The sequence below is a fragment of the Wolffia australiana genome, chromosome 20, assembly GCF_029677425.1.
Source record: "Wolffia australiana isolate 7733 chromosome 20, ASM2967742v1".
NCBI lineage: Eukaryota > Viridiplantae > Streptophyta > Magnoliopsida > Alismatales > Araceae > Wolffia > Wolffia australiana.
Window position 1 is genome coordinate 121,817 of NC_135854.1, and position 20,602 is coordinate 142,418.

At 42.6% G+C, this 20,602-nt stretch overlaps 5 protein-coding genes across 6 annotated transcripts; 3 read left to right on the top strand and 2 right to left on the bottom strand.

Moving 5' to 3' along the window:
* Nucleotides 1-49: 49 nt before the first annotated feature.
* On the top strand, nucleotides 50-5,694 carry LOC144716212 (transducin family protein / WD-40 repeat family protein). 2 transcript variants are annotated; one of them, XM_078591306.1, is made up of 7 exons: nucleotides 50-218; nucleotides 311-683; nucleotides 824-986; nucleotides 1,693-1,737; nucleotides 4,095-4,257; nucleotides 4,593-4,966; nucleotides 5,282-5,694. In XM_078591306.1, the coding sequence occupies exons 1-7, from the start codon at nucleotides 72-74 to the stop codon at nucleotides 5,607-5,609; spliced, it is 1,593 nt and encodes a 530-aa protein (XP_078447432.1). In that variant the 5' UTR covers nucleotides 50-71; the 3' UTR covers nucleotides 5,610-5,694. The 2 variants fall into 2 exon arrangements, with proteins under 2 accessions (XP_078447432.1, XP_078447433.1); XM_078591307.1 differs by having other exon boundaries at nucleotides 833-986.
* A 706-nt stretch (nucleotides 5,695-6,400) lies between these two features.
* On the top strand, nucleotides 6,401-10,941 carry LOC144716001 (mitochondrial import inner membrane translocase subunit TIM44-2-like). Its single transcript, XM_078590991.1, has 14 exons — nucleotides 6,401-6,730; nucleotides 6,970-7,079; nucleotides 7,184-7,258; nucleotides 7,355-7,430; nucleotides 7,654-7,698; nucleotides 7,793-8,197; nucleotides 8,301-8,369; nucleotides 8,444-8,508; nucleotides 9,238-9,306; nucleotides 9,402-9,474; nucleotides 9,615-9,719; nucleotides 9,827-9,898; nucleotides 10,481-10,543; nucleotides 10,655-10,941. The coding sequence occupies exons 1-14, from the start codon at nucleotides 6,656-6,658 to the stop codon at nucleotides 10,784-10,786; spliced, it is 1,434 nt and encodes a 477-aa protein (XP_078447117.1). The 5' UTR covers nucleotides 6,401-6,655; the 3' UTR covers nucleotides 10,787-10,941.
* A 242-nt stretch (nucleotides 10,942-11,183) lies between these two features.
* Nucleotides 11,184-11,995, bottom strand: CXIP1 (CAX interacting protein 1). Its single transcript, XM_078590992.1, has 2 exons — nucleotides 11,569-11,995; nucleotides 11,184-11,419 (listed from the first exon to the last, which is right to left on the bottom strand). The coding sequence occupies exons 1-2, from the start codon at nucleotides 11,993-11,995 to the stop codon at nucleotides 11,364-11,366; spliced, it is 483 nt and encodes a 160-aa protein (XP_078447118.1). The 3' UTR covers nucleotides 11,184-11,363.
* Nucleotides 11,996-12,095: 100 nt separating this feature from the next.
* On the bottom strand, nucleotides 12,096-14,273 carry LOC144716004 (NADH-ubiquinone oxidoreductase B8 subunit). Its single transcript, XM_078590993.1, has 3 exons — nucleotides 14,114-14,273; nucleotides 13,918-14,024; nucleotides 12,096-12,430 (listed from the first exon to the last, which is right to left on the bottom strand). Exons 1-3 carry the CDS (start codon nucleotides 14,197-14,199, stop codon nucleotides 12,330-12,332), a joined length of 294 nt encoding a protein of 97 aa, XP_078447119.1. The 5' UTR covers nucleotides 14,200-14,273; the 3' UTR covers nucleotides 12,096-12,329.
* Nucleotides 14,274-14,627: 354 nt separating this feature from the next.
* Nucleotides 14,628-16,453, top strand: LOC144716247 (chloroplastic import inner membrane translocase subunit HP30-2-like). Its single transcript, XM_078591353.1, has 6 exons — nucleotides 14,628-15,029; nucleotides 15,236-15,351; nucleotides 15,591-15,714; nucleotides 15,828-15,982; nucleotides 16,073-16,135; nucleotides 16,303-16,453. Exons 1-6 carry the CDS (start codon nucleotides 14,697-14,699, stop codon nucleotides 16,331-16,333), a joined length of 822 nt encoding a protein of 273 aa, XP_078447479.1. The 5' UTR covers nucleotides 14,628-14,696; the 3' UTR covers nucleotides 16,334-16,453.
* The last annotated feature ends 4,149 nt before the right edge of the window (nucleotides 16,454-20,602 follow it).

Sequence of the window (20,602 nt, forward strand, 5' to 3'; positions counted from 1 at the left end):
CATCTCTTAACCTATCTCTTAACTAATTTGAGATACTGTTTTTTCCCGCCATTCGTTGGCGGCGGAGCTCCATGTACCGCGGCCGCGCTCCGCCGTCGCCCCCGGCGAGCGCCGCCGTGAGGGACGACGACGAGGAGAAGAAGCTGGTCGCGCTCGTCGATCACTACTCTGCTACGGTGGCGCGCCTCCACCTTCAGATCCGGGATTTCGAATCCCAGGTAGTCGCTTCCTCCCTCGAATCTCTTCAATGGCGGATTGATCGATCTTCAACTCTCGACTTCGCGTCGGATTTTATCGATTCTTCTTCCAGCTCGAGACGGCGGCGTTGAAGCTCAAGGATGCGCAGTCGAAGCTGTCTCGCCTGCGGTTCTCTGATATGAGACCGTCCCAGCGGTTGCAAGCCCCTCGCGCGGAGCCGCCGACCCAATCTAGACCGCCGCTCATCATTCCCGCGGTGAGGCCAATGGCGGCGGCGCCGACGTCTGGGGAGGGCCGGATGCTGGTTCGAGCGGGCCCCTCTTCCTCTGCGAAACCTTCTTTGTCCTTTGATGCGCCGACCAGGGTCACACCTCGGCCGCTTCCTTCTCAATCTGATGCCTCTTCTTCCCGGGCTAAGCGCCTGGCTTCTCACACGCCGAGCCCCGAGCGGAGCGGTGAACTTAAAATTCCGAAGCGGATGCGAGGTGAGCTTTTTTCGTTCTGGGCTAGTGAAATCTTGTCATTCTGGTTCATGGGTACGATCATCTTCATTCGGCGCGTTCGTAGATGACTCAAATTTGCATCTTTTTTTTTTACATTGTTTTTTGGTTGTATCGGTGTTAAGAATGCGCAGAACAGGAGCATAGAGACTTGATTTCTACAGTGCGCGGTTCTTCCGCGGCGACGCCGATCCGTATACAGTCGGGAATGCTGCTTTCTAGTCAGCATAAGAGGAAGCTGAGGTGTCTCGAGATCAACAAGCGTGATGATCAACTCTTTGCCACGACGTACGATTTCTTGTATTATGTACACATGACATGATCTTCCATCTGTGTATCCTTACCTATTCTTGGTCACCTGTTATTGGCCACAAGTTGTACAACCCAGCCAAAGCCTCTTCTTGTTTACCAGTTTGTTTAATATTCAACTCTTTCCTTTGGGTTTCCTTGCCAGCGGTTATTTAGAGAAGAATTAGCTCCATATATGAGAAACAATTGATTGCCACCTTCTTCAGGGTCTTCCTGGACTAAAGATTTTAAATATCTGGACCTGTTTTCCCTGAAAATTATAGGCCGCAATGTCGAGCAATGGATTTACCACGATATATCTGCCATTAATCTGGCTGGGCCGCAAAGCCTGCATTTAAAATTGTTTTCAGCTTTGAGCGCGTTCCACTCTCAGTAATAATTTCTTTGATTGTTTTGGATTCTCTTAAGCTATATTCTATCTTTAAAACATTTATTGTAAAATCCTCATGCTGTATAAATATGAAGCGTTGAGAGCATATTTTGAAGAATGATACGTGTTTTCCCAGTTTTTAATCAGGCAAACTATCCCTGACTAGAGTTGAATTCTGTTGAATAGCTCTCCATCATAGTGGCCGTTTTATATTTTTGAATCGCGCAGAACAGTATTTTGAGACACGCTTGTTTTATGTCACATTGCATTTGTTGATCCATTGTATTTACCTTTTGTGTATTTTGGATTGTGCAGTGCATTGGATGGCGTTGTAAACTTGTGGAAACTACAGCGTACTGGGTATGCTTCGTATCATGATTCCTTTCTTAGAGATTCTCACCGATAGATTATTTAAGAATTTTCAATGCCGTCTGATGCGGATGAGGGTTGCATATCTACTGATTTCCAGTGATAAAAATTAGATATTGGAGTCTTTGAGGTAGAGATGGATTTCAAAGAATTGAGTACTAAAAAGGAATGATTAACAGTTACTTTACTGTGTGTGTGGAGCATGACGTCCTTGACTAGTGTCTATCAATGGACAAGATATTGGCCATGTTTTTCAAAGTCAATCTGAATGTTGTTCTTGATTGGATCCCTGGCCCTTGTTGGGGGCAGCCTCATCTTTTTACCGTTAAAGCACCAAGGCCCTTCCCCTCCCATGTTTCCTTTAAATAGCACAGCTCTCCTTTTAGGAGAGCGGACTGGAAGTGATCTTTTGTGGCTAACTTGTTTCCCTCCTCTCCTCTCTTCTTATGTCCAAGCTCCTTCTCCCTCTACGATCCCCATCCTCGTGATCGTCTCTACCTCACAGCGTCTTCAGGCGGCTCATCCCCAGTCAATCCCTGCCTCATCCGTTCTACCCTTCCTTAGATCCTTCCCATTTCTCCTCTCTACCCTGCGAATCTCTTCTCCCCCTCGTCTATTCCCTTCCCCCACACAAGCATACATTCAGGATCTTATCAGTTCCAAGATGCCATGGTTAGTATCACCTTGTAGAATTTCATCATTCTTTAGCGGGATTAATCAGTTCACGGCAGGTAGTCCTCTATGGTGAAGTTAAAAAAACCTCTTCTCTCTTAGCTTCGAATCCCACACGATAGAAATATAGCCTTATTGGGCTTATAATCAATCTGATGCAATAGACTGATGATAATATTGTTGGAACCTTGTCAATGCTTCAATCATGGAACATAATCCACTGAGTAATCCACACTTGAGATCAGTGAAACGACAATATCCGTAGATTCAACAGGAAAACTCGCCGGGCCGAGGGTTTATCAAGAACGATCATAGACAATCCAGTGCGAGAAGAGAATACAAGATGAGATGAGAGATGGAAGATATTATCTCAGAGAAGTATGTTCAATGCCGAGGACTGGACGGCCTGATCGGCGGTCCTGGCACGGGAGAATCTCCTGAAGCGACCGAGTGTTTCCGCAATATCGTCGATGCCCCCTTCTTGCTGGCCTCTACTCTTTTTATATCCCTTTCCTGCCATTCGGATACCCGCCTTATTCAAATTCTTGCACGTGCGGATTACTTCACACGTGAAAGGCTGTTTGCCTTTCTCTTCCTTGACATATAAGTGCGCAAAGGGCGTTTATCAAATATACACAAAGAGTGTGAATGTTGTTATGAGGTCTGAAAGTTCGTAAATCACATTTGACTATTAAGATGAGTAATAAAGATTCTGTAACCTCAACTTGTGTGGTAGATTGTGAAATCGTAATGTCTTGAGTTTCCCTTGTAAAAATGCTGGGACACTGTCCAATTTTTCTAATATTAATTGCTGCCTCCCCTTGATGCTTAGCGTTGTATCATGCCCAACTGGATCATGGGCAATAGTTGTCACTGATTTTTTTGTCAACGAGGAGCTGAATCGGTAGTTCAAAGCCATGCAAATTTCTCACAATGAGTTATCTTTATCGTTTTATGTTTTTTTATTGTTGTTTTTACTATCTGCCTTGTCTTCCTCCTGACACCGCTGCGACCTTTCTGATTAGGGTTAGACAGAACCCTAAAGCACAGAAGTTGTTCAATCGTCACCATCTCAGTCAGTTATATACTGGCTCATACAAATCGGGTCCGTCTAAGTTTTTTTTTTTTTTTTTGAACTATGGCTCCGTCTAAGTTTTTATTGCTCTAAATGCAACTGTGTCTCAATTCTCGGTAGGCCGGAGGAGGATAATGAGTAGTTATTGTCGTCATCATTTATCCATGACAAGAATGACGATGACAGTGACGATCTGTGTGGATGATGATGACAATTACGATGGCAACTTTGTCACCTTCCTCCAATCCTTCTATCACGTGTTCTTAAAATTTTGGGAGGATTCTTCCTCAGATCTTCTTGGGACCTCTTTATGTCCTGTTTACAAACGTATCATCTAACGTATCCTCACTACCTTCAGCATTGTGGGGTATGAATGCCTTTAGTGTGTGACTATAGATGATATAATGATCATGGTTGCAGTACAGATCTAAGAATTTTAGATAGCTTTTTATTTTATAAAACTATTCCGGGTCCTATGATTTTGAAACGCCCAGTTTTTCAGAACATAAGATCATCTGTTACTCTTTTGTATTAGTTGGAATGTACCACTTCTTGTCCAGGTTATGAAGCCACAAATGAATTTGTTTGCTCTTGATTTCAGGTCTGGCGCCTCTCTGGTTTGTAGCACAGACTGCCTATCGCCTGGGCAGAGGAGATGGCCAGAAGACATCGCTTGGCATCCTGATGGAGACTGTCTTTTTGCTGCCTACTCGGCTGATGGGGCCGATGCTCAGATATCCGTTTGGAATGTTGCGTCATCAAATGTAAGGATCATGTCTCTTGATGCTAGTTTTGCTTTCCATGTGTTGTGTGGTCCAAAGTTGTGATTTTTATTTTTTAATCCTTGGGTCTGTAAGCTCAGGGAGGAGAGTCTGTGGAAGTTATACAGATATGATTAAGCTGTCGGCCATGAATTAGATAGCCTCCAAATTAACTTGTGTTGTTTTCACCTCTGACGAGAGAACAGAATAATCAGAATACTGGTTGCTGACTTCTTTGTTGATCCTTGGTCTCAATAGAATTCCATTCTAGATTCAAAAGTTGGAGATTGGTTGGTGTACAGATTGTGAATCTTTTCGTGTTGATTGCATTTTGGCAGAGAAAGGTGAAATTCTTGGAGGGAAGACCTCACTCCAAGGGGATCATAAACAACATAAGCTTCCTCCCTGGTGCAGTGGACATCTCCTTTGCAACAGGAGGAAGCGACCATGCCGTGGTTCTTTGGAAGCAGCAGGGATGTGCCACTAGCGAATGGAAGCCCAAGGAGCTGCACAAGAACTTGCACTCCGCTGCTGTAATGGGAGTCGCGGGGCTGGCACAGAAGAAGGTGGTCCTCTCGGTGGGCCTGGACAAGAGAATCTGCTCCTTTGACGCGGCCGTGAACAGGAGAGAGTTTACGCACCAGATTGACTCCAAGTGCCTGAGCGTGCTGCCTAACCCTTCTGACTTCAACCTTTTCATGGTGCAAACAGGGTCAGTTTTCTTGCTCTCTTTTATGGTTATAAGGGTGTAGGATCCAGGATTTTCAGTCTTCTTTTTAGTGTCTTATTTTTAAAGTTAGCATCATGCATTGTTTCGGGTATGCAGTCTTCTACTTAGCAGCATGCTTTGCTTAGGGTATGCAGTCGTCTTGTTAGCATCGTGCGTTGTTTAGGGTTTCAGGTTTCAGTATCATTGGCCTTCTAATTCGTCTCTTGTATTTAAAAGGTTTAGGGTTTAAGGTTTTGGGTTGTCGGTCCTCTTTAACTTGTCATCATCATGTTTGTTGGTGTTGATGCGGAGAAGCAGGTTGGCGGAGAAGCAGATTCGGCTTTTTGATGTGAGGGGACGAGGGGATAGAGAGGTCCAGTGGTTGGGATGGAAGCAAGAGAGTAGTGAGTCTCAGTCGGCACTTGTGAGCCAGGATTGGTCCCCAGACGGGCTCTACCTAAGCTCTGGCTCAGCAGATCCTCGGTTCCACATCTTCGACATCCGGGCTGGCTCCCACGGGCCGGCCCAATCTGTTCAGGCCCACCAGAAGCGCGTCTTCCGTGCTTCGTGGCACCCCGTCCGCCCTCTCCTCGTCTCCATCTCCTCCGACCTCAACCTCGGCCTCCATCTCATCCTTGATTCATGAAGAATGTGATGAAGAGGGAAGGAGGATGGGATTTTTTGGTGATAGATATGTTATGACATCCCAAAAAATGCTTTCTTTTGTTTTCTCTCTCTTTCCGGTTATATTTATTTTTTAGTTTTTTACCAAAAAAATTCACAACAAATCGTTGACCACATCAAGAAGGAGACTTTAAGTTTCTATCGGTAAATATAATATTTATTTGTATCTTGGAAAAATATTATTTTCCAGTTATTGAAAGTGTACGATTTCCTGTTTTATTTTTACCAAGAAAATTCAGAAGAAAGCGTTAATTACTAGCATAAAGGAGACTCGGATTCTTTTCCCATAGTGGAAACATAGTTTTCTTTTTTCCAAGAAAGTTCACAAGGAATCGTTAATCAGATGAAGAACATAGGAGATGGCAAGTTTTTTGGCGGTATTACGCTATTTATGTCCCGAAAACTGCTGTCTTTCACGTAATATTGGGAAATATATAATCATGAAAATTCAGAAGAATTTATTAATCAGATGAAGAAGATAGGAGACTTGGATTTTTTGGTGGTAATTATTTTAGTTATTTTTCAAAGAAACACCTCTCTTTCGGGTTATATTAAAAAATATAATTTTGTTTCTGTAATGAAAATTCACAAGAAATCGTTTATGAGATGAAGAACACAGGAGATAACAAGTTTTTCAGAAAAAATTACGTTATTTAAATCTCGAAAAACACTACTATTTTTTGTCATTTGTTTTTCTGTTTTCCGCGGATATAACAAAAGATAATTCCCCAGTAAAATCTTCGATGAAGAAGAGCAGGGCTCTGTCTTCCAAAATTTAGGGTTTTAGGGTCGATGCATAATCAATCAAGCTTGAGGAAGAAGACAGCGAGGCTTCGCGCAGGAAGAACTGGGCATGGAGCAATCAACTCCCCTCGAGAGCACTCCGCTCTGTAGCAATGAACGCACGATCGCCCCTCTCGCCTGATATTCTCCCCTTACCCGTCTCCTCTTTCTCTCCCTCTCTGTGTCGTTCTCCCTGGTCTCGGCTCTGGGCTGTGGTTTTCGACGATGGGTAGCCGAAAATTGGTCCGGGATGTCCTCCTAGCCAAGCAACAGCTTCAAGCTCTCCACCATTATCGCCAGGTATTCCGCCGTCCTCTGGAGAAGCGCGTGGAGAAGAACTACAATTTCTAGCTTTTGTTCGCATTTCGGCTTTGGGTTAATCGATCGAGCACCCTGAATTTGTTGAGCTCGACATATTGTTTTAATTTTGTTCCTGCTTTCGAGATTGCTCTTGCCTCTATTGACTCCAACCCACTCCCTATATGTGCCTTTATCGTTAGAATTGGCGATTATCGCGTACTCTGTTTTTCCTGTTTTAGGTAGCAGGAAGAAGGCCCTACTTGGGAAGCTGCGCTCAAGAGCCGCTGGGTCTCCGGCAATTTAGCATCTTCAACGAATTCTCGAAGCGATTGAAGGGAGAAGTTAAAAGGCACTGATCATGTCCTGAATTTTTTTGAATTTCCTGCCTTTTCTCTCTCGGATTCTAAACTTTTTGGTGCTCTTGTTTCTTTTTTGTTTTTGCCACCGGATCAGCAACGAGGATCTCCAGCAGTCTCTCAAAGAGTTCAACGAGAAGGTTGGAGGGATCAAAGAGGATTTGAGAGTAAGGTGAGTTCACTGATAGTTAAAGAACAGTTGTATGTGAAGCTAAGAGCTATAAAGTGGGGGTCTGACATAGAGGGAATGATAAATTGTGGAATGCAGAACAAAAGAAACATCCGAGAAACTCTACGAGCGGGTTGATGGGTTGTGGGCTGATGCCGAAGCTACGACGAAGAAGGTCAGACTGAGAACTCAACTATTATGCGGACCCAGAAGTTTCCATAGGATTATTTTACTCGCACATTCAAACTTTTTTGGTTGATTGGTTTGTTTACTTTTCTTGCCATTGCATTTTCTCCAGTTGCTGGTCTTTTTGTTGATTGATTTCTGTTCAAAAGATTCCAATGCGAAGGAATTACAGGGTGAACTTTCCTATGTAGTAATACATGATACGTTTTCAGGTTTCGGCTAATGCAAAAGAGAAGCTCTCTGCGGCCACAGAGGAGGTTTGAATCGAATTCTTTTTAAAAATCCTAATGCTAGCGTTTTTATAAATTTTTTTTGTTGAACAATTTATAAAAAAATTTACATACGGATCAGGTGAAAGAGTCCTTAGGCTTGGGGAAGAAAGAGTCATCTGGAGCGTCCATCTCTTCGTCTAGCTTTGGAGACAATCCTGATCATGGGGATGGCGGAAATCGTACGGCAGAGGGTTCTCAGCAGGCTTCGGTCTTTGGACGCTTCAGATCTGCCGTCTCATCTGTATCCCCGATGGTTTCGTCTGCCTTTCAGAAGCTCAAAGAGGCAAAAGTCGTTGATCTAGCAAGAAAGGGATATGATACGGTGAAGGATGAGCTGACCAGCAGTCCGGCAAGTAGAAGAAAACGAATGCAAACTGCGCATTCGCCATCATCAGGTGAGGAGATCAGCTTAAGAAAAGATGTTGTGATCGTGCCGACGAAACAATCCAGACTCGGGAAGAAATGGGAAGCTTTTAAAGAGAAGGTCGGATAAATACAACTTCTTGTAAGTTTGATTGATGTTCGTGTTTTCCACCTGAAATCGATGGGTCAAGAGAGCCGTTTTCTTCTCCCTTTTTGTCTTGCAGATGCGAGGCCATCCTGTCTTCAAACGGGTTAGTGGGTTGAGTGAGCCCATCGTCTCAAAAGGACAGGAGGTAAAAGCTGCTGGCAATCTTTTCTATTGTCCTGGTTACACGATTCTATTAAATTTGTGGCATGCATTAAATAGATTGCCGATGACGTGCGGGACCGATGGGAGACAAGCGACAATCCTGTGGTCCACAAAATTCAAGAGTAAGATTTTTTTGGTTCATTTCTTTTTCTTTTTGCTGACACGTTGATATTTATGGGTTTATGTTAACATAAATGACGTTCAAATTGGAGTTCTTTGAGTTGCGGAGTTTATTTTGGATTTGATAACAATGCTTAATCGATCAAGGAATGTAGTTTGGTGTTGCAGATTATTGGGAAATTTTAAGAGTTGGGATTTCTATTTAGGAACTAAGCATTTAGAGTTACTATTTAAGTACTAAGGTTCTGGGCTTTACGATTTTTAGTTATGTTTAGTTGAGTTTTGATAATTAGTTGTGTTTTGGTTTAAGAATTTAGTATTTAGTGTTTAAGATATAGGGTTTTGGGGTTAGTACTTGAGCTTTTAGGGTGAAGTGCTAAGGATGCAGGGTTTACGAGTTTACGCGAGTTATTAATACACGTTGGATGTCATAGAAGATTTTTGACTTTTGGTTTTTGAGGCTAGCATTCTATCATTTTTATTATTGGTGATACTTAACACTTTAGGGTACTTGTTAGAGTATGTCGAATTGCCAAAGATTTTTATTCGTTATTTTGTCGTCATATTTTTTTTTGAAATGAAATAATTCCTTCTTCGGGTACTTGTTTGACTAATTTAACACTTTGGGATACCTTTTTGACTATGTCACCTTACTAGAGATTTTTATTCTTGATTTCTGTCTTGATATATTTTTGAGATGAAATAACTGCGTCGTCATTTTGTAAATGTAGCCTGGGTGACTCCGTTTTTGGGGAAACATCTACTGCATTGTCGTTCAAAGAGATACGTCGCCGAGACCCGTAAGTTGCTTAAGAAAAAGCTTTCCTTTTATCTACCCTATGTTTAGGAGTTAGCTTATTTAATTTTTTTTGTTTTTTGATTTTCGACGTGGCAGTTATTTCTCGTTGCCAGATTTTGTGGCAGACGTGCAGGAAATGGTCCGATCTACGCTCACGGCTTACTTGAAGGTGATTGGTTAATGCAATAAAATGTAGTAATTGTGACGGCCCATTGAGTAAAATCGTTTATCTTATCGTATTTTAATTTCGATCTCTTGAATGTTTAGAGTAGTTTAGACGTATTAAAACTAAAAAAAAAACTATTGTAGGGTGAAGTTGATGAATTAAAAGAGACCTGCTGTAAAGAAGTGATCGAGAGATGCAAGGGAGAGCGGGCGGCTTATGAAACTCAGGGAATGTTCTTCGATAGCAAGGTAACGTGTTGCAGTATCTTGAATCATTTCTTCCATTTTTATCAAATCACAGGCGTCTGAAGATCATTGGCTTGGACTTCTATTTATCTCTGCGGGTTTTTGCGCAGATATTGCATATATCAGACGTCGACGTCAGAGAGACAAAGATGATGGGATCCTCTCCCATCATAATAGTTGCCGTAATCATCAAAAGCCTTCCTCTTCATTTTACTTCATCATTAACAATTTGGGTTTCTATTTAAAAAATTTCCCATTGACTTTTGCTAATGTGATCATCACCCATCATAATAGTTGCCACAAACCAGCCTCTTAATCGCACATCATAATCATAATCACCATCATCATCGTCATCGTCGTCATTGACATGGATTTCTTTCTCAAAAGTTTAACATAGAATTTTGATGATGGGATACTCTCTCATCATAGTAATTGCTCTAAGCATGTTTCTTCGTCATGCATAATTTCATCATCGCCGTCATCATCATGAACTTGGGATCATCACCCATCATAATAGTTGCTATATCCAGCCTCTTAATCTCACATCGTTATCATGATCATCATCATCGCCATAATTATCTTCTACTTAGATTTCTTTCTCTAAAGTTTACCATTGAATTTCGATGATGGGATACTCTCCCATCATAATAATTGACCTAAGCGGGTTTCTTCGTCATGCATGGTATCATCATCATCACCATCATCATCACCTTGATTGTCATGAACTTGCGGTTCTTAATAAACCAGTTCAAATACATTTTCAGTTCCAGACCCAGCAGATTTATTGCGTCCGAGACAGACAGGGTGCCATCACCGCAGGAGGCGAGGTGAGGGAAACCAGTAGAAATGAATGAAAAACGTGATGAAATGTTTGATATCATATGCTTGGAATTGAAATATGACATTTGTCACCGGCATGGATGGATGGATGGCTGCAGGATACGATCCAGACGGTGTATTATGCATGGGCCATGCAGCTGATGGACGTGGAGGAGCTCGGAGAAGGCGCCATCCACCCCACCTGGAGACTGCGGGAGATGCAGCAGCTCAACGTCCAAGCTCTCATCTGATCTCATCTGCTCTGATCTTACTTGGTCTGCAATTTATTCTTTGATTTTGATGTTCGGCCATATTTATTTTTCTTTCCTGAGGCGAAGCTCATCCAATTTGATAGTAACTTTTTCACAAATTTTGATGATACCATGATAAGATGTATGTTCCATGATGTTGACGGAGCCATAGCCGAACAGCAGGCAATGTGTCGAAATCATCGACCATCCATGTACCAGTTTCATCATCACCAGCATAAATACAACATCGATATCAACGTGCAGAGAGAGACATAGACATAGAAAGAGTCTAAATAATAATCGAATCCGTGAACCCATTTCTTCATCGTAAGTATCATCCATGGAATCTCGACATCATCGTGATCATCGAGAGTCCAAGAGAGAGAACAAGTCGAAGTCATCAAATGCATCAACCCATTTCAGCAAACCGTGATACATGAATTCCCACATCGTGATCGAAATGATCAAACCCATGAACCCATTTCACCGTAGAAATAATCTTTCATTATCCATGGAATAACGACATGGATGTGCAGAGAGAGAAATATAGCTCACCGGGAAGAGAAGATTCAAGGAATTAAGAGCACATGGTCCTCTCCAGCAGCTCCTGTAGTTCCCCGCTCTTGAACGCTTCTGTAGATACGAGATGATGAGATGTAGAGACAGCTAGAGAGAGGTAAAGAGATGGATGACAGGGATGTAGAAATAGAGAGGGAGATGATAGGATGTAGAGACAGGTAGAGAGAGATGATAGGGATGAAGAAGGGGGGGGGGGGGCTGACCGACGGTGATGTCGCAGCCGCCGAAGAAGGCGCCGTCGATGTAGAGCTGGGGGAAGGTGGGCCAGGCGGAGTACTCCTTGAGGGCGTGCCGGAGGAGCGCGCTCTCCAGCACGTCCACCGTCTCGAAGGGCACCTGCGACTGCTTCAGGATCTGCACCACCGTGTTCGAGAACCCGCACTGCGGGAAGTCCCGGTTCCCCTTCATGAACACCACCACCTTGCTCGACCCCACCACCTTGTCGATCGCCGCCCGCAGCTCCGCCGTCAGCGCGCCGCCCCCCGCCGCCGCGCAGCACCTCACCGCCCCTCCCCCCCGCGCGCCCCCCCACGACACGCGCCGGGGGAGCCCCACCACCCGGGGACGGCCGCCCGCGGCGGGCCGCAGGCGGAGACCGGCGCCGGCGGAGGGGGGCACGGCGGCGGACATGGCTGGAAACTGGAATGAGGGAGAGGTCGAAAGACGGAGAGAGGGAGAGAAGCGCGGCCTTGTGCTGCCCGCGAGATTTGGGCACAATTTCCAGCTCGGCTTGGTACTTAAATATTATTTTACCGACGGAGATTGAAAAAGAAAAAGAGAGGAAAATGAGTGGCGGGGGATGAATGAATCGGTAGTGAAAAAAGAGGTCCAGAGTCGGAGAGTATCTTCTCCTCTTCTCCGCGGCGCGCGCACTTATTTGTTGTTGGGGGACCAAGGGTAGAGAGAGAGATGGCTGACACGATGATGATGATGATGATGATGATGATGATGATGATGATGATGTCTAGGATGGTGGTGCGGGGGCTTTGACGAGGTCCTCCAGCTTGCCCTCGATCTGTGCCTCCGTCAGCCCCTCCAGCCGGACGCATCGTTCCACCCCCATGTCTGCTTTCAACATTACCCACAGCCACCGGGTTAGAGAGAGACAGAGAGACAAGGGATATAGGGAGAGAGCGAGAGAGAGAGCAGAAATAGCATGAGAGAGAGAGAGAGTATTGTAGGGGAAAAGAGAGAGGACTGGTAGAAAGAGAGAGTAGTGTTACGTGGGAGAGCGTACTGGTAGAGAGGAAGAGAGAGTAGTAGTGGTACAGAGAGAGAGAGAGAGAGAACTGGTAGGAAGAGAGAGTAGAAGTGGTACAGAGAGAGAAAACTGGTAGAAAGAGAGCACTAGTGGTACAGAGAGACAGAGAGAGTGCTGGTAGAAAGATACAGTAGAGGTACAGAGAGAGAGAGAGATAATGGCAGAGAGGAAAAACGAGAGACCCATAATCTGCAGGTCTGAGAAAAGGAAAAGAATCGCGAAATCCATGATCGCGATATCATTTCCACAAAACTCCTTCGGCAAGAAGTGTTATTCAAAGGTGATAATTTTGACGACAAACAAAGAGAACAGCAAAGGAATTAATATTATTCAAGAAAAATAGGCAGCGCAATTATTCTAGTGATTGCGCAAATGCAATCCTAACCCAAATTAACACATTTAAAATGGAATCGTAACATACTTCAATCATCTCTCTCATATCATGGTTCCATTTTCCACGAGTCCACTCTGCATGAGTTCTCCTACTTCCCACGAGTCTACCACTCGAATTTGAGGACTACTAAAACAGAGACAGAAGTGTTTTTTTGCATTTTCCGGGGGAAAATTCTTCCTAGAGTCCAAATTCATGAGAACCTACGCACCGGGAAAAACATCCTGGAAGCACAATTTAATACAATATAGTACACCAGTAAAATGAAGACATATTTAGAAATTGACAGCTACGCATATGATTTATGAAACACGAGATGCCAACTTTACAATTTTAAAAAGAGAAGATGGAAATGAGGAGTTTCATCTACAGAAAATTCAGCTATTCATGTAACAAAGGCAGAGATGTCATCTTTTCTGCAAGAGAGGGAGAGAGAGCTAAGAAATGGTTTGCTTTTCTGCAAGGAACCTGTGCTTTAATGAGTCTAGAGTCATAGAAGATTGATAAGAACAGACAAGTTTTGTTTACTGGGACCAAAGAGAGACTTGCACAGTGAAGTCGTGGACATGAACCAGGTATGCAAGATCTCATCTTTGAGATTGCTTCACAAAGATTTATAAAATTCTAGGTTTTGATAGTCTAATTTTCATTTAAGAGAGCCGATCAAACACGAAAGACATGATTTTGGTGCTCATCGGCGAAAAATCATGGATCACTTCCTTGGAAAGAGAATCCGCGGTTGAAATGGCAACGGAGAATACATAAAATCTCTACAATTGAAAAGGAATTCATATCCAGAATCGGGACGCACTTAAAAAAATTTCAATAACCTGGCCAAAACCCGATCAGATCAAGGGTAAATACTGTTCAATATATGAGCAACGGGAGCGCGTCTCTTACCGTATCTGGCCCAAAGCTGGGGTTCCACGCCACTGCACTCCCGAATCAGAAAGGGGAACTTGGGGTTGATCGTCTTGAGGTCTTTATAATGATTCTTCACAAATTCCCTGCAATCCCCCGAAGAACGCCAATGCATCTTCAATCACCGCGCAAGAAGCCAAGTAAAATAGAGAACACCGCCCACAGCAGCAGTTACCGTGTCGCAGCGCTCCCCGGCGACGTCTGGCAGAAGAGGAACCGCAATTCCTTCAAATTTCGCGTAATCTGCCCCCTCCACGCCATTCCCGCTTCCTTCCCCGACCAGGAACTAGAGAGAGAAAGACAGAGAGAGAGAGGGAGAGAGGACAATTTGGGGAGAAATAGACCAGACCAGGCTCGAAGCAGACTAAAACCCTAAACTCGGACACTTTTATAAAATTTCATCTCTTTTAGGGTTCGATGTTAACATAAAAAATATTCTTGTACGTTTAGGAAAATTGCAGGATTTAGAAAGAGTCGGGGACGGATTCCGTCATCCGTCCTGACCTCGGAAGGCCCGCTCTCACCGTCCATTTTCTGTCATCCGTTACCCGTACCGAACCTTACTAATGACGAGTAGCCCCCCAAGGGCACTCTAGAGTTGCCTGATTCCCCTGTAAAAAGTTATATTATGTTTACGCCCCTGGTTTTCTTTTAAATAATCATCAGACTTCTCGCTCGCTTTTCACTTCTCAGCGCTATCTGGAGTAGTAGTGGAGGAAGGGGAGGAGCTCGGCCGAGGAAGAAGGAAGAGCGAGAAGATGGGAGGAGGGGGGAAGGCGCTGGCGAGGAGGGACGAGCAGAGAGAGGCGGCGGGCGCCGCCTTCTCGCCGCCGTTTGCGCTTCTTTCGACGGCGTCGCCGCTGGCGGCGGCGCAGAAATGGATCACGGAGAAGCAGGAACGGTTCCAGGCGTGGATGGCGCTGCAGCCCGTTCCGGTCGAGGCCGCCATCACCGCCGGGCTCGGCGCTATACAGGGCGGAGTCCTCGGCGGCCTCATCAGCACGCTCAGTAAGGATTTGCAGTCCGAGGCCGCCAAGAGCGGCGCACCCGGCATGGACACCGGCCCGCCCAACCCATTTCTTCAGCCCGAGGTGCTCATAACGCCTCCCCCCTGTCCTTCTAGTTTTGCTATTTTGATTAACTCTAGCATGCCGCGCCCGGCAGAAGTGCCGTTATTCTCTTTCAACGCATGTTGAATCCGCTGAATTGGGGCTGTTTTTGTTTTTACAATGAGTGCACTATTGCCGTTCTCTTGCTTGATCTGGTGTAATTTGATTTGTGAAATCAATGTTTGCAGGGCATGGCTGGCGGTCCTCTGGCACAGGCTAGAAATTTTGCCGTCCTGACTGGTGTCAACGCAGGAATTTCCACTGCTATGAAAAGAATAAGGGGTGTCGATGATATCCAGAACAGGTCTGCCTCATGAATCCTCCTTCTTGCATTCTGACATATATTTGCATGTATCTATAAATTAGAGGGCCATCCGAAATGTTCATCTTGAAAGGAAAATGTCCTCAATGCGAACCTCGTCTCTAGATTTTTGGTTTTTTTTGTCTGTCGATTTTTAGCCTACTTTAGCCGAACATTCAAATATCAGTGCATAGTCCTGGGATGAGCAGTTAAAGATTGATAACTTTCTACTATGTATTTAGCATGGCTGCGGCTTTCGGTTCTGGATTCACATTTTCGTTGGTGAGCTCGCCTGGTGGGCCAAATGTGGCGTCTGCTCTTGGTACTGGGGCTTTCTTCGCCCTCATTCAGGGTGGGTTCTACAAGGTAAACAAATAGAGTATCATATTTGTCATTACAGAATCGATTTTCTGCTTAAAAACTTTATGTTTTACATTGTGATTATGATCCCAATTATGGTTATTCTCCATTGTACGTAGCTTGGAGAGATGATGCCGAAGGGAGCAAGCTCTAGCGAAGATATTTATTATAATCAAGGAAGGAGCATGCTTCTTAGACTTGGCTTGGACAGGTACGAGAAGAACTTCAGGAAAGGGATGCTCACAGATGCGACCCTCCCATTACTGACTGACAGGTAAGTGGAACAACCCACTGTTTAAGACGGTCTAACCGCTTTTGGATCAAAGCATTGCGAGATATATAATGAAAAACCTTTTTTTTTCAGTGCGCTTCAAGATGTTGGGATCCCCCCAGGACCTCGACTCGTCATCTTAGACCATGTCCGAAGGTGTGTTATTTATTAGTAAATCTTTATTTATTCTTGTGGGTTCTCGTTTATTTCTTTCTGGATTTGTGAATAGTTGATTCATGTATTGTCATACGGTTTGAGATGACTGATCTCCAACATTGATGTTCCTTTTAATTAAGCATTGCCGCCATTGATATTTCTTTCAGGGATCCAGAGCTGTCGAAAGCAAGGCGTTGAGAGAGGAGAGTAATCTTTTGTTGCGCCTATCCCCCAATAATTCTTTTTTCTCTCTCTAGAGGGTCCAGATGACATTAGACGAGGCAGTTCTCAAGTAAGAATGAAGGTTCTTTAAATGTTTCTCGGGTACAGTGTTTTTGCTTACTCCCCATAATCCAAAAGACAAACCTACTTCAATAAGCGAGAATGGGTTAAAATTTTCTTTTTCAATAAGGTACAATTTCTTCTTACATCCTCTCCTCTCCTATAGATTAAGAATTCTTTATAATTGAGCAGTGTATTAACCTGAAGGTTCCGTGATGTGTTCATTATATCCTGCTTATTTGGAGCTTGATATATCGTAGTGAATTTTGGGGGTTTTATGATTATGTGATGAACCCAACTTGCTGGCCTTCATGGTCGAAGGCGTATTTTAAGGTGTTCATTTTGAGGAAGGGACTGCAGGAAATGAACCTTGTATTTCCGTGTCATCGTCCCTATAATCTCTTGATTCAAGGGAAATGGAAGGATTTTGGTGCAGATGTGGTACTCCATTAGTTGTAGTATCAAGTTTTTGGTTAATCTTAAGTGTCCGACAGCGTAATGAAATACATAGCATGAAAATCCGAAGTATCAGAGCCTTGATTGTTTGTTGCTTCATTTTCTCCTGTGTGTAGGAGACATTAACGTAGACCATTAATGAAAACAACTCGTTCAAAGTCCTAGTGGGACAAAGAAGGTGAATCATAACTCAACAAAGGAAGATAACAGTAGAAAGTCAGAACTCTATACGGAATATAACATTCAAAGTATTAGAACCTTGGTCGTTCGTTGATTCATCTTCTCCTCTAAAGTAAATAAGAAACCTTAATGTAGACCATTGATGAAAGCAACTTGCTCGAAGTCCTAGTGGATGAAAGAAGATGAAAATAAATGTGGTTTTGAGTATTTACAAACTCTTGAAAATTACATGAAAAATACCTTGTGGTTTTGAGTGGAACCATGCATCACTGAGGCCTCATTATGTCATATTTTTCTATAAGTAAAGTTGCCTCTAAGCTATTTTAGTGGTTATAGGTATGTTGTGTTGAATAAGGTAGATATATTATACTCTCCATATAGTATTCACAAATATACATATCATGTACTTACTTCACACAAAGTTATGTCTACTTAGTGAGAGATGAAAATATAGCATTCAATTTTACTCATGGAATATTCTGTGTATGCCTCTCCCAATGAACATTTGACTTTCTGCTCAACTTTCATGTGATTCCAAACAAATTTTCTCCAAGTACCTCACAAGATACAAACGCATCCCCATTATTCTCCTCCGAGGCCACACATGTGCTCACAACACAGAACCTAAAGGATTTTAGTTCCTCCAAAGACCTTTAATTACTTATTGAGTTTTGAATTCGTATTTTAATTTAGGTTTGGGTATTTCTCCTCCACGTTTGTCCTACATTACATAAAAAATTAGTTCAGATCTTCGTACTTCAACTAAGTTTGTCTATATAGTGATTATTTGTAATGAGAAATGAGCTTAAATATTTCCACTTAGGGCGTAAATATTATTTAAATGATTTAATTTAATTGATTTTATGATAAGAAAATACTTCTAAAATAATAATAGATAAAATAGTCTTAAGCAATTCATTACTCCTTACAAGCACTACAGTGTATGTAAAACTAAAAGGTAGAAAGTAAAAATAATAAACAATACATACTGTTAGAGCGTACACTTGAGTACATCACATGATACACCCTACTCGCCCTTACACGGCTCTGTGTATTTATTCTCTTGTTTTCTATGAAATAGATACCAGTTTTTTGTGCCTATTATTCTCGTCGCCCTAAGGGCTTGTATGGCGCTAGTGTAGAAAGCCGTGGGTAGGTTCATGCACCAATACGTGCCCACCATCCCAATGCTGTCTCGTTGTCCTTCCTCTCCGTTGATTGTAGATACGCCTCCAATTCCTCCGCTTTCTACACTAGCGCAAGAATTCCTCTCAGTATGTGAACCAGTGCACCAGCAGAACGTTTATTCTTGGCCGGACGTGTCAGTTGTCACTTTCAAACGAGCACGTCTTAGTGCTGAAAGCATCAAGCTTCTGGCTACAGTGAAGTGTTGGTTACGTGTCGAGAATAGTCAGCTATGCGATGGAGATAGGGGGGAAGATTTTCCTAACGATGAAGACTAGTGTAAGTCTTTGGTCTTATTTTCTTTCAGCTGTGGTAAATTTTTTTGCAACGTAACCAATGGTCAGTTTTTTTGCAAGATCATCGGTCTGGTGGTCATTTTTTTTGCAGCATCGTCAATTTTTCAGCAACGGTCATTTCAAAATTGACATCATAAGTTACTTCTAGCCGATTACGTATTCTTGTCAAAATTGATATCAAGGATTTATGTTAAATTTATTATAATGTAGTGAACTTAGAAGTGAAATTGTTAATTATTCATAGAGTAATGCATGATCCAAGCATTCCTCAATCAATCTGATCGGAAATTTGATCCAGAAGGTAGTGAATTTTTTTGTTTTCTATTTACCGTTCGTCTCTGTCTTAAGGCTTGAAAAGTCTATAAAAACTCAACGTGTTAGCTTTGACATATGAGATAATGAGAAGAATGGAGATTCTTTTTTTTCTCTTTCTTTTTAATCTCTCTGTATAACTCCGTCTATCATTAAGAACTCAACGTCAACGTTCTGCGTGCATTTTCAGGTGGGTCGACGGCAAATGGGCGCGTCTTTCTTTTCAGCACCATGCCCCTCGGAAAGGACCTAATCTACAGAGTCTATGCGCCGTCTTTGTTCAAAAATGATATTTTTGTCTTTCAAGATCGGCAACCGCGGTTCTTTGATAGCGCCGCCAACTCCCCATAAGAACAAGAATACTGTGTTCACTCGGTCAAATTTACTGACTTGACTTTCTGACTCTCTCTAAATCTGTTTCAATCAGTTTATGAGAACAAGAAAACTTCAAAACAGATTCCTTCTTCATAATCATTTTCTAAATTTTGGCATTTTCACAATTGTTATATAAATTTATTATATCCTCTATCTATCACTTTTGAGTTAAAAAATGGCTCAATAAATTAGTAAATTAATATATTAATATGACTTCTTGACGAATGCGTCAACAGGTTAATTATTACATTAGTTATTTCACACCCTTAAAAAAAATCAGATTTAATCAAACTATTTTCGGTAATATTTAAATTCCCAACCAAGCAATTAAATTTAAGGTTACTTATATGATGTCAACAATTTTGGTATCCTAACATATTAAACCATAAGATAGTAAATACTATATTCTTCCAACAGAATATAAATTTATTAAATTCCTCTAGTAGGATAATTCTTAATTATTTTCCAAATGTAACTAAAATTTTAAAAAATGTAAAAATAAGACTTTCAATTTTTCTGGGCTTTGCGTTTGTAAGTCCATAATTTCACTGCCAATAAACTACTTGGTACAAACAAATTCTTACATCCCCTGTCAAGCCTCAACAAATTAGTTGCCAACCTGCATATAAAAAATATATAAATGTCCCATTTTTCTGTGAATAAATAATTCATTAAATTCTTTAAAATTTCAATCAATACCTTAAATTATAAACTATCTACATTCGAAATTTTAGGTCCATAATTTTATTATCATAACATTTTAAACCATACATCTCATTTTAAACAATTTGATCATTAGCACACAATTAATATTAAATTATAATTGTATGAAAAATTCCATCAAGGACGTCATCCGTGACAGATTAATCGTCACGTCACTCGTCCGAACCACCCCGTCACCGACACCGTCACCGTAACGGGCAATCCGTCACCGTCACCATCACCGTCACGGACCCTCTGATACGTCACCGTCACCATCATGTCATTCGCCACGTGACCGTCATGGTGACGTGTGACGTGACGGACGACCAATGCCGATCTCTACTTGTACCTTCTCTTATTCTCTACTCTCTCCAACGTACATGAATCTTAGCACGGTATCAGAGCTTTCTTGATCTCGAGTGAACATCTGACATCTTACCGTCGGAAGGAGAAAGATCTGTAAACCTGGATGTCGACGACTTCCCGTTGGCCGAATCTTCTCCTCACTGAGTTTCCTCTTCAGCAACTTACCGCTGGACGCATCTCGCTCGAGACGGAGCTGATTGTAACTGCTGGTGAGCTGGGCGGCTTACTACTGGTGCCCTATTTTGAGATGAAGGCGATCTTGAAAGATTACCGCTTGTATTGTATCAGTGGGGATACGAGGCGATGAAGTTGA

What these genes read in the sequence shown, in the direction of transcription:
- LOC144716212 (XM_078591306.1), top strand. Translation starts at nt 72, where the DNA reads ATGTACCGCGGCCGCGCTCCGCCGTCGCCCCCGGCGAGCGCCGCCGTG. An exon ending in AATTCCGAAGCGGATGCGAG is followed by an intron (nt 684 to 823) that starts GTGAGCTTTTTT and finishes ATCGGTGTTAAG; the next exon opens with AATGCGCAGAACAGGAGCAT. An exon ending in CTTTTCATGGTGCAAACAGG is followed by an intron (nt 4,967 to 5,281) that starts GTCAGTTTTCTT and finishes GCGGAGAAGCAG; the next exon opens with GTTGGCGGAGAAGCAGATTC.
- LOC144716001 (XM_078590991.1), top strand. Translation starts at nt 6,656, where the DNA reads ATGGGTAGCCGAAAATTGGTCCGGGATGTCCTCCTAGCCAAGCAACAG. An exon ending in CTCTCCACCATTATCGCCAG is followed by an intron (nt 6,731 to 6,969) that starts GTATTCCGCCGT and finishes TTCCTGTTTTAG; the next exon opens with GTAGCAGGAAGAAGGCCCTA. An exon ending in AAAGAGGATTTGAGAGTAAG is followed by an intron (nt 7,259 to 7,354) that starts GTGAGTTCACTG and finishes TGTGGAATGCAG; the next exon opens with AACAAAAGAAACATCCGAGA.
- CXIP1 (XM_078590992.1), bottom strand. Translation starts at nt 11,995, where the DNA reads ATGTCCGCCGCCGTGCCCCCCTCCGCCGGCGCCGGTCTCCGCCTGCGG. An exon ending in CGGCTGCGACATCACCGTCG is followed by an intron (nt 11,420 to 11,568) that starts GTCAGCCCCCCC and finishes TCGTATCTACAG; the next exon opens with AAGCGTTCAAGAGCGGGGAA.
- LOC144716004 (XM_078590993.1), bottom strand. Translation starts at nt 14,199, where the DNA reads ATGGCGTGGAGGGGGCAGATTACGCGAAATTTGAAGGAATTGCGGTTC. An exon ending in CCGGGGAGCGCTGCGACACG is followed by an intron (nt 14,025 to 14,113) that starts GTAACTGCTGCT and finishes GGGGGATTGCAG; the next exon opens with GGAATTTGTGAAGAATCATT. An exon ending in CCAGCTTTGGGCCAGATACG is followed by an intron (nt 12,431 to 13,917) that starts GTAAGAGACGCG and finishes TGTTGAAAGCAG; the next exon opens with ACATGGGGGTGGAACGATGC.
- LOC144716247 (XM_078591353.1), top strand. Translation starts at nt 14,697, where the DNA reads ATGGGAGGAGGGGGGAAGGCGCTGGCGAGGAGGGACGAGCAGAGAGAG. An exon ending in TTCAGGGTGGGTTCTACAAG is followed by an intron (nt 15,715 to 15,827) that starts GTAAACAAATAG and finishes CATTGTACGTAG; the next exon opens with CTTGGAGAGATGATGCCGAA. An exon ending in CTCCCATTACTGACTGACAG is followed by an intron (nt 15,983 to 16,072) that starts GTAAGTGGAACA and finishes TTTTTTTTTCAG; the next exon opens with TGCGCTTCAAGATGTTGGGA.